Source organism: Monodelphis domestica, chromosome 1, assembly GCF_027887165.1.
Source record: "Monodelphis domestica isolate mMonDom1 chromosome 1, mMonDom1.pri, whole genome shotgun sequence".
NCBI lineage: Eukaryota > Metazoa > Chordata > Mammalia > Didelphimorphia > Didelphidae > Monodelphis > Monodelphis domestica.
In genome coordinates, this window is record NC_077227.1 from 226,968,700 (window position 1) to 226,986,598 (window position 17,899).

The 17,899-nt window shown below is 33.5% G+C and overlaps 1 protein-coding gene across 28 annotated transcripts in view; it reads left to right on the forward strand.

Annotated features, from left to right (window-relative positions):
• Positions 1-17,899, forward strand: part of UNC79 (unc-79 homolog, NALCN channel complex subunit) — a 338,162-nt gene that overhangs the window by 237,619 nt on the left and 82,644 nt on the right. For 15 of the 28 annotated variants that reach the window (XM_056810498.1, XM_056810497.1, XM_056810493.1 and 12 more), the window contains 2 exons: positions 11,085-11,225; positions 14,212-14,250. In XM_056810498.1, the coding sequence (XP_056666476.1) occupies positions 11,085-11,225; positions 14,212-14,250 (180 nt within the window). Of the gene's footprint in view, positions 1-9,237; positions 9,340-11,084; positions 11,226-14,211; positions 14,264-17,899 lie in introns of all 28 variants that reach the window. The other 13 variants (XM_056810495.1, XM_056810476.1, XM_056810477.1 and 10 more) reach the window with 2 other exon arrangements.

Genomic DNA, 17,899 nt, shown 5'->3' on the forward strand with positions numbered 1-17,899 from the left:
AGAAGGTGGTGGTGAGGAGCACAGCATTCCAGGCATGAGGGATAGCCAGAGAAAATACTGGGAGATGAGATATAAAGTGTTTTTGAGGAACTTCAAGTAGATCAGTGTAGTTGGATTATAAAATTTAGCATAGAGCTGGCACATTGTAGACACCTACTAAATATTTATTGATTAATTGATTCTAATAGGAAATAGCATGTATACACAATATATAAACATACATATAAAGTTGATACAAGGTAGCTTTAGAAGGGAAAATACTAGTAGCAGGTGGGATCAGAAAATTGTCTTTTATTTCCCTACAGAAAATGGTGTTTTTAGCAAAGTCTTGAAGGAAGTTAGAGATTCTAAGAGCACAGAGGTAAGGAAGGACAGCATTCTATGCACGAGGGCCAGTCAGTGGCACACATGATGCTCTATCTCATGCCCTTTCCTGACTATCTTTCCTGCATAGGTAGCTTCCCCATCTCAAGCCACTTTGGAGGGATTGGCATAGTTGACAGATTAGGGGAACAATTGTGCCTGCTACAAAAGTGTACTACAGAATCTTAGAACAATATTGTCTAATTTAGAAGTTCAACTGCTTGTTTCTCCGGTTTCTGTTAATTCTTTCAGGTTCTAGAGGGAAGTGGGAAGAAAATTTGGACTTTGAGCAAAGTACCATCATATATAGTCCACATATTTGTAACAGAGCAGGCCTAAATAGCATGGGGAATATGGGAGGGACTGCCTTGGACTTGCAGGATGGTGGTGGTGGTGTTAATAATGGAAAAAGATATTCCTTTATAATGAATTACTACTACTTTGAATCAGAATTCTGTGATATTTGGCAATCCGAATATAACAAGGCATGTTATAGCTTCAATGCTAAACATTAGGCAGTATTTGAGATCATTCCTAGGGCATTTAAATGATTTTTTGCCCTTAAGAATCTTTTATCTATAAAGTATGGGGAATTTTAATCAATGACATCATAAAAATTAGCATTATTTTAATAGAGAGAATATAACTGGTTATTGATATGAGAGTCATTGCAGAATCAACTGTACCATAAAAATATAATTACAAGGAAATATAGAAAGACCTATATAAAGTGACAGAAGGAAAAATCAGTAAAACAAGAATTAAATCTGCAGATTACAACTCCAAAATATTCCATCATCACAGTTTCTTTCTAGTCTATCAATATCGTATTTTATGGTTTTTCTCCTTTGGTTTTGCCATTCCTAGTGAGTTTAAGTTTGTATTAGAAGATTATCTTGATTTTCCTTTCTCTGATTATTAAAAAATTTAGTCATCTTTTAATTTCATTTTTTTCAGGCATTGTTTGCTTGTGGCTTTTGATCATTATTCTATAGAAGACTTCATATTACTGTTAGAGCTCATGTATCAAAACCGACTCCTGGATATCAGACCTTAATTTGATATATTTACTAAATATATTTTTCCAATTCCAATTTTTGAATTTTAGAGATTTTATTTACTATGATAAAAATTCTTTTATCTCTGTATAATTAAACCAATCAATATATCTTATAGACCCAATAATCTTTCATTTATTTGATTGATAAAACTGTAGAGCACAAGTATTATTTCTGCTCATTTTTATTGAATATTTCAGTGTATTGACATTTTTCTTTAAAATCATTAGATCTATTTTTTCTTCAGTCATTCTGTTGGAAGGGAAGATACCTTTTATTATGGTAATTTCTGTCACTAACCTAAAATAACCTTCAAAACACTATAAACAAAATTATATTATTTTATATTAATGTTTATAAGTTTTATAAATTTGAACATTCCCTTATAAAAGATGGAATTTGGGCTTTAAGATCATTTTATTAGATATTCTAACCCCTCCCCCCTTTCTCTGTGTTTTTGAAATAATCTTCTGAAAGTTTAACACAATACTCTGAGTTCTCACATTTTGTTAGTAACCAGATTGTCTTTATTTGAGAAGTGTTATTTTAAATGCTCTTCTAATTACTTACCTTTCTGTTGTTCATAGACTTCTTAAAGTAAATATTTTTCTCTGCAAAAATTTCAGTCTAAAGGTACATCAAATGTCCATCTCTTGCTTCCAAGATCTAGACTTACAATCAACTTCTTTCCAGTGTTATGGAGACCTTGGCTCCAGGTTGCAGAAATTTGCCCTAGACAAGACAGACAGATAGGCCTTCAGAAGCAAAAGTCTGTCACATAACCCTGTAGCATCAGTACTATAAGGTTCTGAACAATACTGTTATACCAGTAGAGCAAGTTCCTGTAGCAACAGCACTGAAAAGGTTCAAACTAAAGAGCCAAAGAACTGGGACAGGACCCCAAGACATGATATCATGTGTGCATAAGGGGTTGGGTAATACTCTACCCAGCTTGAGGGAAAGAGTACAGCACCCAACTGGGGTCAATTCTGATCCCCCTTAAAGACACTAGGGTAAAGACGAGGTTAGTGTATCTTAAATTGTCCAATGTGGGAGGAGACTGAAATGCATTTAGGTTCAGCCCCCAAGGAAGCCACAGTAAGAGGGGACAGTCAGAAAGTGAGTAGTGAAAATAAGGGGAGAAAAAACCAGAAATTACCAAAAATTTTGGGAATAAGAACACTCAAAAGATCCTAAGCATAAGTGGATAAAGCAACAGGAAAACCACTGACAACAGAAGAAAATATGGCCTCAAGATCTAATAAATAAATCAAAGTATTTCTAAACAAATATTGAAAAGACAAAGGAAAAATGAATCAGTACTTGATGAGGCAGCATTAAAAAAAATCTGGAATCTATTATGGAAATTCTCACCAACAAGAAAAGAGAGAAAACTAGATTAGGAATTGCAGATACCCAGAAGCAAAGGACAATCTAGGAGAGAAATAAAAAATAGTAACATTAAAGAACATTTGCTTTTCATGTAAGCAAAGCATAATGATCTTGAAGACAGGAAGTGAAGAGAAACCCTAAGAATCACAAGTCTTCCAGAAGAACATGACAGAACAAAGAACCTTAATATTATAATGGAAGAAATAATATAAAAGAGAATTGCCCAGAACTTCGGAACATAGACAATTACATTTTAATGGAAGGAATTTGCAAATTGTTTCCAGAATGTGATGTGCAGGGAATATAAAGCCAATTTGGTTAGAATGGAAAATACCATTAGGGAAGTAATATCAATTTGGTATGGATTTGATAGGTTGGAGGCAGATTGTATAGGATTATAAATGCCAAACAGAATAGTTTTGTTGAATATTGAAGATTATGAGGACCCATTGACATTTCTTGAACAGGAGAATGACAAGATCAGATTTTTTCTTTATGAATATGAGTTTGGCAGATGTGATGAGATAGAATTAGAGGAGAGAATGGAAACAGAGACCAATTTAGTGGGCTATTGCAGTATTCCAGGAGAGGACTGATGAAGGCCTGAACCAAGGTGGTGGTGATATCAGTTGGAGAAAATGTGGCTATCAGAAGTATTATGGAGATATGGTTAACAAGATTTATCAGTTGATTAGCTGAATGAGTAAAGCATATATTAAGCTCTTAATATGTCCAAAGAACTGTGTGCTAATTAAGGACTGGGGATACAGATAGATAAGTAAAACAATTGCTCTTAGAGAGCTCATACTGTCATGGATACAGGTTCTGAGGGAAAGTAAAGACTTGAGAATGACTCCAACATGATGAATGTGGAGTAATGGAAAGACAGTGCTACTCTCAACAGAAAAAAAGGTAGTTTGGAGTTTGGAGGGGTTTGGAGGGAAAGATAAATGGTTCTGATTTGGACATGTTAAGTGATTTAGAACATTTTTCATATTATCAATAGCTTTGATTTTTTCATCTGAAAACTCTTCATTCCTTTAACTTGTTTATTGGAGAATGACTTCCATTCTTACAAATTTGACTTAGTCTCTTTATATTTGAGAAATGAGACCTTTGTTGAAGAAGTCCTCTATTTTAATAAATATCTACTTTTCCTCCTGAACTTTTCACTGGGTAGGTTATTTTTAGTTGTAACCTTAGTTCCTTTGCCTTCTGGAATATCATATTCTGAGCCCTTAGACCCTTTAATGTAGAAGCTACAAGATTCTTTGTAATCCTGACTGTGACTTCACCATATTTGAGTTGTTACTTTTCTGACTGCTCTCAGGATTTTCCCATGGGCCTGGGAATTCTGGAATTTGACTATCATTTTCCTGAGTCTTTTTTATTTTGGGATTTCTTTCAGGAAGTGATCAGTAAATTCTTTCAAAGTCTATTTTCACCTCTTTTTTGAGAATATCAGGGTAGTTTTCCTTGATAATTCCTTGTAATATGGTATCTATGCTCTCTTTTTTTATTATGGCTTTCAGGTAGTCTCATAATTCTTATATCATATTCTCATTTTTTTCTAATGAAATATTTCACATTTTCTTCTATTTTTTAAAATTTTTTCCTTGATTTTTCATTGGAGGCATTAGCTTCCAAACTTGTCCAATTCCAATTGTTAAGGAATGGTCTTCTTCAATGAACTTTTGTATCTCTATTTCCATTTGACCAATTTAACTTTTAAAAGAGTAGTTTTCTTGTTTGGATTTTTTGTACTTTTCCATTTGACCATTTCTAGTTTTAGCAAGTTGTTTTCTTTTTAGTCACTTCTATATCTTGTACCAAGCTATTGATTCTTTTTTTTTTCATGATTGTCTTTTGTTAGTTCTGTGAGTCCATAATTCCTTTTGAAGTATTTTTTTTTAATTTGGTGGTTGTTTGGAGGTGAAATTTGTGTGAGTTCCAAGAGTTCCTTATGCTGCTGTCTTGGCTTCTGGAAGCAGAAATTCCATTATCCAGCTTTCTCCCCTAGTTTTATTGTTATCTTCCTTGCCTCAAGGCTGTGTAGCCCTATGTGCCTTTGTTGCCACAAACAAGAAATACACTTTTCTTACACACATCTAACCAAATTTCATCCTCCTTTTAAAAAAGAATTCTCTTAAATCACTGTTTCCTCTGGATACTCAATATTGATCCTAGTATTTTTCTTATCTTATGTGCTGCATAAAACTCCCACTTTTACCAACAGATCTACATAGCCAGCATGGTACAACAGGCATGGTGATGAACTTGGGGTCATGAGACCTGAATTCAAGCCTTGTCTCTGACTCTGCTACCTGTGTGACTTTGGACAAGTTATTTAATCTCTCTTGACCTCAGTTTCTCATTTTACAAAAGTAGGGTATGAATTGGATGACCTCAAATGATCTGTATATGGCTGAAAATCTATGATTTTATGATCTCCCTTTTGCTTTTCTGGCACAAAAGTTCTTAGACAACATTCCTTCTCTCCTAACCTTATCCTTTCTGTATTTTATGTTTCCCACCTTCTTTTTCCTATCCCTTTGCATAATTAGGATCTTTCCATGGCTAACGCCAAGAAAAAAGGAGTCAGAGAAAAGAAAGGGAAAGAAAGTTTAGTAAGATATTTCTGGGAAATATAATTACTATTTATATCAATATTATTGAAGTATTTACTAGAAAAATATCTAGATAAAAAATCATTAGAGTTAATAAATCGGGATCTCCTATCAACTCCTTGTTCCATGTATAAGCCCTTTGTGAACTGATGTCAGACAGCAATCCAAGGTATATTCTTGAGAAGGTTATTTCATCCAATTCTTGTGAATCTGGGTAATTTCTCCTGTTAATTATAGAATTACATATTTAGATCTGGAAGGGACCTTAGAGGCCATAGAGTGTCTAATTGCCTATCTTTTTAAAAAAATATTTTACTTTGCCAATTACATATAACAACACTTTTCAAAATAAGTTTTCTGAAAATATAAAATCCAAATTGTTTCCCCTCCCTCCCCCCTTCCTGGAGATAATAAGCAATTTGATCTGGTTTATACATGTATTATCATGAGAAACATATTTACATATTGTTTATGTATTGTTGTTATAAGAGAATACTCATATAAAACCAGAACACTAAAATAAAAATCCAAAAAAATTAATGTAAAAAGTTGTATGCTTTCATCTGCTTTCTGACTCCTAACAGTTCTTTTTCTAGAGATGGATAGCATTCTTTGTCATAAGTCCTTCAGAATTGTTCTGGATTATTACATTACTGAAAGTAGCTAAGCCTTTCACAGTTGATCATCGTAGAATATTGCTTTTATTATGTACAGTGTGTTCCTCATTCTATTTACTTCATTCTGCATTCTTTCACGTAGGTCTTTCCAGTTTTTTTCTGAAATCATCATGTTCATCACAGCACAATAATATTCCATCACCATCATATACCATTTATTTAGCCATTCTCCAATTGATGATCATCCCCTCAGTTTCCAGTTCTTTGCCAGCAAAAAAGGACTGTTATAAATATTTTTGTACAAGTAGGTACTCCTCCACCCCTAAACCTTTTAAAATCTCTTTGGGATACAGACCTCATAGTGGTATTACAGGATCAGAGGGTATGCACAGTTTTATAGCCCTTTGGGAAAAGTTCCAAGTTATCCTCCAGTATGGATGGATCAATTCACAACTGCACCAATTGCTTAATTTTACAGGTGAGTATATTGAAGTATAGAGATATTAAATGAAATGCTGAGGGTCACAAAACTAGTCTTAAGGCAGAATTTGGACTCAGTTCTTCCTGATTTCATGTCTAACACTCACTCTATATTCTGAACCCTCTAGCTGCTTCTATAATGTCTTGCTTCTTTTTTACCTGGGAATTCACATCTTGTACAGTAGTAGGAGTCCAAGAATACCTTCTTTGCCACAAAGATAGTGCCCATTATTATTGTTTTTAGTAATAATAAATAATAACAGCAACTTTTTTGCCTATAGATTTGATTTGAAAATTCTTTCCATGCATTATTTAAATTGTATCTTGACTTTCCTTTCAAAACCTCTTTTCTAAATAGTCTCTTTGGGAAAGATTTATATGTATTGTAGTTATTCTCAGCTGCTTCATCATAGCACTTACTACCTGATGTATATAGGGCTCAGTTTTCTCATTTATAAAATAAGGATTTAGGATTAATTAGTCTCTGAAATCCCATTCAGTTCATCTGTAATTCACTGATTATCGTAGAATAGAGTTCTGCTTCAGGAATATGTCGAAATAGGTGAGCTCTGTTATTTCTCCCCACTTGCTAATTCTGTGGATTTTTTAAAAAATAACTTCTGGCCTTGGTTTCTTTACAGATCCCAATAAACTATCTCAGAGTTTAGTTTCACTACTCAGCTATGGAGAAATGAAAAATCTCTGATTAAGGAGATTGCCTATGTGATACAGTTATAATAAGACTGACTCAGGACTGAACTGCTTAGCAGAAGTTTCTCTACCTGAAAATTTAAGATGCTGTCTTTAATAAGTGTACTGATGTTGACTCTTTTAAGGACTAGATGCATATCAATCAGAAAATCTTTTACTCAGGCATCCTTTTAGCTTTAGAGCTTTATGGCAAAATTTTTAACCCATCATTATAAAATGCATCCTAAAATTCTCCTACTTGTCTTCCTCTGGGTATTATAACCACAATACCCAAGATGCATGGGGAGCATCTGAGAATTTGAAAATATTACCACCACTCCTTACTGATAACAACAACCAGCTTCTCTCCTCTCAAAGATACTAAATGTTGTGTCACTTTAACATAATATCTGTATGACTTTTTGCTGTCACTGATTATTTTTACATATCAGGAATTTGCACAATGATTCTGGTATTCATCTTTAGATTGTTGCTGAGTGATACCTGTGGCTTCTTAGAGCAAGAAAACATATAGAAAAAGAACTTATTATTTCATCTCCATGAGCCTTTTTACCCTCATCTGTAAAATGATGGTTTACAATAGATGATCTAAGACTCTATAGCTTGGAATTTTATGATCCTTTAGTTTTAGTCCAAAAGTGGCTAGGTCAAGTGGTGGAAATTACATTAGGCCAGGCATTAGAAAATCTGAATATGAGATCTGCTTTTTCCCCCATATGCACTATATGAATTTAGGCAAACGACTTTTTAGAACCTTAGTTTTTTCATTTGTAAAATGTAGATAATATACTAGCACCATTTTTTTGTGAGGAGAGTATTGTACAACCTATAAGGCACTGTATGTATGAGTCTTTAAATCTTGGGTAATGTATTTAACTTCCTTGACCCTCAGATTTCTGATATATAAAAGAAAGAATAATTTTTCAACTACTTGTATCATAGGAGAGGTAATATAATGAAATGAACATTGGACTTGGAATCAAAAGATTTGAGTTTGAATGCTACTTCTAATACATAATAAATGTGAAATCTTGGACAGATCACTTAAGTTCTCTGATCTACAGCTGTAAAATGAGTTTAATACTTCCATAAAGAGGTGGAATAAAATATGGAAGATTTAGTGGACTAAAATATCAACATAAGTCAATTCTGTGCCAAAGCAGTTAAAAAAAAGGTAATGATATTCTAGGTTGCCTATGTGTACTTGCTACTTATAGAATGACTTATAGAATGCAATAAGAGAAGCATAATGTCTAGAAAGAGACAGGTGAAAATTTTATTAGTACTTTTCCTTGGGTTAGATCAGACCTGGAGAAATGTATTGAGTACTGGGCACCACATTTTGGGAAAAAACATTGATGCAGATGAGAGTAGTAATCATAATGATGAAAGAATTGGAAGTCATGACAGTTAAGGATCAATTGAAATACATCTAGATAATTAGACTAAAAAAAGATTTAAAGGTTGGGTGATTCATAATATGTACATTTAAATATTTGAAGGTTTGTCACGTGGAAGAGGGATTAGACTTGTTCTGCATGTCTTCCCATGTCAAAACTAGTAACAATGGGTAAAAGTTGCAGAGAGGCAGATTTGAGTTTGATATAAAGAAAAGCTTCATAAAAATTAGAGTTATCCCAAAGTGGAATGGACTGATTCAAGAATAAATGAGTTCCCCAAATGCTGTAGGATTTCAGACAGAAATTGTGTGCCCCATTCATGTATTCATTGCACTAGATAATCTTTAGTGCCCTTCTAACTCAAAGATTCTGAGTCTTTGGGTTATTTATACTACTTATCTAATAGGGTCTCTATAGGGAAAGTGATTCATGAACTTTAAAGTACTATATAAATATGAGTTATTTTTAATATTATTGTCATAGACTTAACATTATTTAATATTAATATTGTTTCAGCCCTTCTTGGCTAATTATATAATCCTAAATTATCAAACAACATTGAAATGTATACATTTTTTTTTCTTTTTAGGTTCTTTCCCTACTCTTTAAACAATTTCCCTTCTTTCCTCCTGGAAATGCCATCAATTTCCCTATTTCTGTTGAGGGCACCACCATCCTCCCAGTCACCCAGGTTCGTAACCTTGGAGTCATTGTTGACTCTTCCCTCTTCCCCAACTCCCTTATCCAACCAATTGCCAAGTCCTGTTGATTCTACCATTACCACATCCATCCCCTTCTCTTCATTCACAAGTCCTTCACTCTAGGGTAGGCCCTTATCACCTCTCATCTGGACTATTGTAATAATTTTATAATTGGTCCTCCTATTTCTAGACTCTTTCATATCCACACAAATCTAGAATAAACTTCTTAGTGTGTAGCATCACAGGATCTTAGATCTAGAGCTGGAAAGGACCTTACAAGTCATCTAGTTGAATCCCTTCATTTTATAGATAAAGAAACTGCCATCCAGAAAAATTAAGTACCTTGCCCAAGGTCAGAGTCAAAATAAGTAGCAGAGTCAGGAACTGAACTGAGGTCCTTTGATATTCAAATCCATCAAATCAACTCATGTTATTCTGCTGTAGAACATTCCCTATGTTTCTGTGATAATTACAAATTCTTTAGCATGATATTTAAGGCCTTCCTAACTCTGGCTCCTTTCTGCTCTTATTTCACATGACTCCCTTTCACATTCTCTATATTTTAGCCAAACTGGGTCACTGACTATTCCCCAAATGAGGTATTTCCTCTCCTACTTCTGTGCCATTGCACACGTCATTCCCCATACTGGAATGTACTGCTTTCTCATCTTTGGTTCTCAGAATCCTTATTTTATTTAAGATTCATTTCTTGTCACCTCTGTGAAGCCTTTTCTGTCAAGTTTATTAGTGCTTGCTCTCACCTCAAATTACTTTTTTATTCACCTATCTTTCCACATTATATCCACTTCTAGTAAATTGTAAGCTCCTTGAGAGCAGAGACTTTTAAAATTTTCATCTGTTTTCCTAGTGCCTACCATAGTATCTTGAATATAGTGAGTGTGTAATGAATATCTGTTGATTTGAATGAAATCAGATGTTATCCTGTATACACCAAAAGAATAACAAATTATAAATTACTTAGGAGCAAGTGTCCTCTTTATTTTTATTTTCTAAAAAATAGCATCTTTTTCTATTCTATACTTGACAAACACCAATAAAAATCACCCTCCTTTCCCCTACTCTGCATATTAAGAAAAACATTTCTTTTTTGCTTTGTTTTTCTATATTGGCTTTTTGTAAACTTAATAAAAACCTTAAAATGCTCTGCAAATGTAAACTATTATTATTTCTATCATCATCATTATTATCATCAACATCATCACCACTGCTACCACCATCATCATCATTACCATCATCATTATCATCAGACTGAGGCACAGGGAGATGAAGATTTGGCTAAGGACTGTGAATGTGTATGGCAAAGTCTGGAGCATGAATTTCCTTAGATACTACTGACTAGATCTTTCTATAATTTGTCTACTAATAAATTATGTATTTTTCAAAAAAGAAGGCATAAAGGAATTATTCAAGTAGCCTTATACCACAAAAGGGAACAATAATTCAGAAGAAGTCATGTCATTAGGAACATAAATCACTCTTTCACTAATGAAAGGAATCTTTGCCACATATTACAATTCTTTTTCCCGTGTTTATGGTGGTGGTGGGATTAGAACTTTGTGGGACCTTTGTTCAAATAGAGCAAAGAATTACTTTTCTAAGATGTAAGAGGTATAAAATGAGAACTACTGGACATGGTTAGATATGATTTCTAGTGCTTTAAAGCCTTTTCTTTATCTTTATATATAAGCATTTCCTCCTCTTTTTTTCTTTTTAGATGCCATGACTGTGGTGCCATTCTTGAAGAATATGATGAAGAAACACTAGGACTGGCCATTGTAGTGCTCTCTACATTCATCCACCTAAGTCCAGACCTTGCAGCTCCTTTGTTGCTGGATATCATGCAGTCTGTGGGAAGGTGAATGCCATTTTCTCTTTCTAGGTGGGAAGAATTTTTCCTCCTAGAATAAATTTTTATGACATCAGACCAGATGTTTCCAACAAGGAAACAATTCACTCACCAATTAGTTGTTTGGTAAGACTAATACCAAATAACTGGGCTGATTCAATTTTATTGCATGTGGTTTTTGTTTTGTTTTAATTTTCCTTGAACATAGAAACCTGTGAAATGAATTTATCAGTTGTTTGGATGTTATGACAATTTCAGAGAGGAATTTTAGGCAGCTTTCATGCTCAGTCTCTTGTGAGTGGTAAAGCAACATATGCTTTAGAGATATCAGTACTGAGTGGTCTCTTTCCAGCCCTGATTTTGGTAACTTCATGAACCAGTTTTGTTGAATGAGGGGAAGTGTAATTAGAAGTAATAGGATTCCATGAATAGGGCAAGGAAATAAATATTGCAGATTTCAAAGATTAGCCTAGAACTGAGAAATGAAGGAAAAGAAGTTGCTTTTGGGATGCAAGTCCTTCATCTGGTTAAATGAAAAATGTATTAATTTTAGTTACCTCAAGTTATTTATTAGGACAAATGTGTCTAATAAGGCAGATCTTTCAGAAGATAAACATAGAGTGTAGTCCAAAGCCCCAGATAGCAACTAACCATTTATTTAGTAGTTGTGGGCAAATTACTTCATTTCTCTGAGCTTCAGTTTTTACATCTGTAAAATAATAGGGTTGAGCTAGAAGACCACTAATGTTTTTTCTAACTTTAAAATATTATGATTCCATGGTTCTATGGATGACACTTTCTCTAGCTGATCAAATGCTAAACTTTAATTCTATTCCATTAGGTTTTTTAAACAAGGCAATAAGATGCCATTTAGTTCAGCAGTTATTCATAGAATGCTTCCTTCAGCAAATTTTGTTAGGACATATAAGACTTGTTTTCTAGTAGCTTATGAGACAAGGACCCTGCTTTCTAGTAGTTTGTCCTTTAGCTGAGGATAGAAATGAGAGGAACACTTAAAACAGTTAAGAAGCTCTTCACAACAACATACAAATAAGTACCAAATGAACAATACAAAGCAGTAAAATAGAAGCTCAGAAAAAGGAGAAATTCCTCCAGTATAAGGTTGCTCTAGAAAATAAGGAGGAAATGAGACCTAATCTGGGCCTCAAATGATAGGAAGGGTTTTCATATTTCAAGAAAAGGGAAAGCTAATAGACTAGTAGATTTGAGATCCACTGTCTTTTTTCCCCTTTCACCTCTCTCTATTTCCTCTTCAGTTCCTTTTCCCTGCTTTCCTTTCTCCTGCCTACTTTCCTCTCACCTAGAAGTTCTACCTTCCAATTTGGGAAGGAGACTACATCAAGGTAAAGGGTAACCACAACTGTCAGTCCCTTACTACTAAGGTTTGTTTATGTTTTGTCTTTCAAGGTCTTATATTAAGTGGGGAAAGGGTGCTCAGCTATATTGCTATGTAGGCAAAGGAGCATTCAAGAATCCAAAAAGAAATCACCATGGGAATTTCAAGAGTAAAGAACTAGGAAGTAAAAATACTGTCTTACTTCTACATAGTATTGTCTATCCCAGTTTGGAACAGAGTTGGGAAGTGATGTTTATTTCACATCAGATCTACTTGGCAGACCCAGGAAATGAGCTTTCACTTAGAGAGCTTATATTATTCCTTATTATCAATTCTAGTGAAGTACATAACAGACAAAATTATTCACTTAGGTTGATACCATTCACAACTAAGTAACAAAGAGAAACTAGTTAATGTTGAAACATTCTGGAGAATGTTTTTCCTTATAAACAAAACTAATCATATTAAAATTTGCCTTTCTCTCACCTTGGCAGAGAATACTTCATATTAAGTACATTAAAATGCAACAAAATGAGAGACAAGAGAAATTAGAAACACTGGCCTTGAACTATAATGCTACTTTAGGGGAAGAATGCCTTTGTTACAGGCTTCATTGTATCCTATTTTCTTTTTATTAAGGATAGCTGAATTTTAGGAGTTGTTATTTGATATATTATATAGCTAAAGCCAAAAAATAATGAGTTGTGCTAAAATGAACTAAACTGGGTCAAATGAATTCTGTAATGTATCTCATTACAGCAGAGACTCTGAGGTGACTGCTAAACCCCTGTTTGCTTTAGTTGGCTAGATTCAGAGAGTGTGACTATTTACTTCTTTCTTAAGGTTCTAGGGTTAAGGATATCTTTCTAATGCTATTGCTTATGAGTCCCCACTGAAGTATTCTACTTTATAATTGTCACTTGCTACCAATTAGCCAGCCAGAATTATTTAGCTTTTAGTTAGTTGAATTAGGAAGGAAGGAAACAAACTAAATTCCTACTATGCATCAGGTACTGAACAAATGAATTAAATCTTGCTTCAAATTGCCCTTCTCTCTGTTCCTAGCCCATTTTATATAATACAGTTTCCTTTGGAATACTACTTAAAATAATTGTGTTTATCAAATAGATAGAATAACCATTTACTCTCATAAATATTAATTAACATCTATTCTGGGGGAGTCTTGACTGGAGGTTATGAACTTAGGCATCCTGTAAGTTATTAGTCTGTTTATATTAAAATACTCTAAATTATCCTAGCTAGGAGTCAAATAATTTGATACTAGAAACAGTTTTAATGGAATGGAATTTAAAGAGTCCCTTTGGGGAACTATCTGAAAGAATTAATGTGAGATGGTATAGTGTTATGGAAAGAATGCTGAATTTGGAGTTGGAAAACCAGGACTTTAATCCTGACTCTGCCACTTACCCCCATTTGACCTTTAGCAAATCATTTTAAATCTTTAGACCTCAGTTTCCTTAGCTATAAAATGAGGTGTCAGATTATATTATTTTAAAGGTACTTTCCAGTTTAAAATAATGATTTTAGGTCCATGTCTACTTATAGTTTTCCTGATCTTGTGCTCTATGACCAAGGGCAGGATATTCCTATAACTGTATTTTTTGTTATTTTGTTTAGATTGGCATCCAGTACCAGTTTTTCCAACCAAGCAGAAAGGTAAGGTCCCAAAGTAAGCCAAATACATTTTCTCTTCCCTTCCCTCTTTTTTCTTTTTACATTATTGCTGTTTTTTAAACTCTAAGGGAATACTATAGACAGTATAATTAGGTCAACAAGTAGGAGGCTACTTTTGAATTCCAGATCTCTCACATAAAAACTGGGTAATCTTGGATTCCTTATCTATAGAATGGGGGATAGTTGTACCTAACTTGATTATCTCAAAGTTTTAGGTGACTCAAAAGGCAATGGAGGGATATATGGTGGGTTTCATAGTTCCACGTCCAGTGAGGAGGAAGAGAAATAAAGAATGTTATTGAGGAAATGGATGACTAAAAAGGTAGTGGGTTAGTCATATTGAGAACAAGTGATAATTGATAACTGCTGCATTGATACCTCTATCACTTTGGATAAATGCACTATGGAAGATATATGGGAAAACATGGAAAAATGGAACAGGATGAGGTGTTATGATCTGTATTGGTAGAAGGAGTACTCATATCAATGATATCTATTGATATATTAAAGTATATAAGTATGACCCAACTCATAGAAGCCTGTGAAACTCAAACAAGATGCTGGTTGTCAAAGCCCTTTGTAAGTGTAACGTTCAATCTAAATATAAGATAGTGTTTGTGGCTATTAGATATAATAATGTTTGTAGATGATCTAAAATCTGTGTTTCATAGCATCCTTGGCTTCAACAGCCCCTCTGTGTCATCATTCTTATGTTGTTACTATATTGTTATGATTCTTTCCCATAATAAAAATTTTCTCTTTGAATTTTAGGACATGTATAGTAGGTGATATTAGGCTATCTGCCTTTTATTTCTTATGACATCAGGTTAACTTTTTTTTTCTGGAATTCTCTTTTTTTCTGAGGCCTAGAAACATTTTCTCTTTCTTCACCTCCAAAGATACATGGGCTTTTCTACAAGGCTTCTTCATTTTCACAATTGTGATGTTAACTTCTTGTGTTAGTGTCAGGGTCAGATCCTAGGGAAGTTTTGGAAATTCTTATCAGTGCCTATAGTTAAAATTACAAATAAGATTTAACTTGATTTTGTATGACAATGTAAGGTCATCTAGTCCCTCCCCCACTACCCCCCCAGAACAAGACTGTACATAACATAGAAATGTGTTGAACAAATGCAGATTCCTTGATCTTTGGATATTTTTAGATCTCCTTTGCCTTTTTGTGTAAGCTACATTATTCAGTCAACATAGCTCATTAGAAATGTACCATGTTACTTGATATAGCATAAATAGGTGTTTACCTATTGGAATATAGTTTCAGGGAAAAATTAATTATTGTTTGAATTGTGTCTGTTATAGTCATTAAAAAAGATTCCATAATGTCTTCATCTTCTTTCTTTGAAGTGATAACAAGTGTCACTTCTAAGGCAGAAGAGCAATAAAGCGATAAAATCTGGGGTTAAGTGACTTGTCCAAGGTCATACAGCTATAAGTATCTGAGATCTGATTTGAACCCAGGACCTCTTATCTCTAGGCCTGACTCTCTAGAGATTCATTAAGCTAACTAGCTGCTCCATCACAAACTCTTACAGATTAAAGATATAAGTTCATGATTTGAAATACAAATTTGAATGTACTTTTAAGAACAGTAGATAATTGTAGACAGTAGGTCATCTAGTTCAACTTTTGTCTGAAGTATTAATCTTGTCTATATTATTCTTGAACTTCTCTAGTGTCAGAGTGCCCACTAATCCACAAATACAGTTCATTCCTCTTTTTAATAGTTTTAGTTATTATGATATTTTGATTATATTGAGTTGAAATTTGTTACTCTGTAATTTCTTTTACAAAATATTTTTTCAATCAATAAAAATTTGTTTCTTCTACTTTCCTGTACCCTTTGAAAAAAAAGAAAAACAAAACTCTTATAAAACTATGCATATTCAAGTAAAACAAACACCTATATTTACCATGTTAAAATGCATGTTTTATTTAGCATTTTGAGCCACACTACCTCTCTGTCAAGAGATAAGTAGCATTCTTCAACATGGTTCTTCTGGAAGCATGAATGGTCACTGCATTGATTACAATTATTAAATCTTAAGGTAGTTTGTCTTTATTGCCACTTTTCCTCTCTTTATGTAAATTTCAAGTTATTCAGAAACTATTCCTTTTCTTATTTTTTATGAAGCAATGATGTATCATCACACTCATTTAACATAATTTATTTAGTCATTCCTCAGGTGATACCTCCCTTCACCTCAGCTTCCATTTCTTTGCTACTATTAAAAAAAAAAAACTATTATAAATATTTTTTCATGAATGGGTCCTTTTTCACTTTCCTTTACCTCTGGGAGATATAGGCTTATGAGTGGTATCTAAGTACATTTACAATTTAGTAACTTTTGGAACAATTCCAAATTAACTATGGCCATACCAATCCACAGCTCTACCAACAATTCATTATTGTGCCTGTTTTCTTGTAGTACCCCGCCCCTACATTTATCATTTTCCTTTTTTGGTCAACTTTGTGACAATCTGAGCAGTGTGAGGTGAAATTTTAGAGTTTCTTTAATTTTCATTCCTTTAATTAGTGATTTGGAAATCTTTTTTATATGGCTTATTAGTAGCCTATGTTTCTTTGCTAGAAAATTGCAGGTTCATATCTAACTGCTAATGTTTTATCATCTTTGAAGGAATGAAAGCATTACTATTGCTTGCTTTAGACTATACAAAGATATTTAAATATAATTATTAATAGGTAAGCCCTTTATCTCTTCATTAGCATCTTTATTTATTAAGGAAGTTTATTTTTTCTCTCTTGGATGATCCCATAGCATCCAGAATCATCCATAAGACTCTATATATTCCCCTTTTTAACTAACCTTGGATAAAGTAAGGAAAGCTCCAGTATCCTGCTCTTATTCTCCTCAACAAGTTACTTCATTTAAAAATTCCAAAACCTAAATCTTCAAGAAGAGGTAGTAGGTAATTAATTGCATTAATTACTATCCTAGAACCCCTGACAGGAAAGGGCACCTCTAAACACATAACAGAGATAAGACTTTTTTTACATAAAAAGAAAGATTAGTTTTGCCAAATCATTGCCCCATTCTTGATACAGATTTGGAGGCTCATAATATCTCACTCAAGTCTCTAGTCAGCTATAAAGAATAGCCTTTAATAAATTTCCTTTTGACATGTAAAGCTTGTGTACAGATTTCCTTTTTCCCTTCCTGGTGAAGATATAGAATTATTGTTTCGAATGAATCAATTGAAATGGGTAGGAGAAACTGATCACATTTATAAATCTATGATTCCCTATCTATTATCTCCAAATAGTTTATTGCTACAAAAGCCCTTATTTTTTAACAGTAGCTTATAAGTTTATGCTAAATACATCTTATGGAATCTTAGAGGTGGGTTGGCCTTTAAACATTGGAAAAATTAATTAGAGAGCTTCTGTTTCCTAATCTACAAAATGAGAATGTTAAGACAGATATTCTCTAAGATTCTTTCCTTTTTTAATACTCTGTGCTCTTTGTTCTAATATAATAGTTCCTGTCATCTCTCAACACTTTGTTTTCAATGGTTTAACATATTTGTTCAAATGTCCTTTCTGAATAAAATAGTCAATATTCTAAATTTCATTATTATATACTAACCTTTCAAA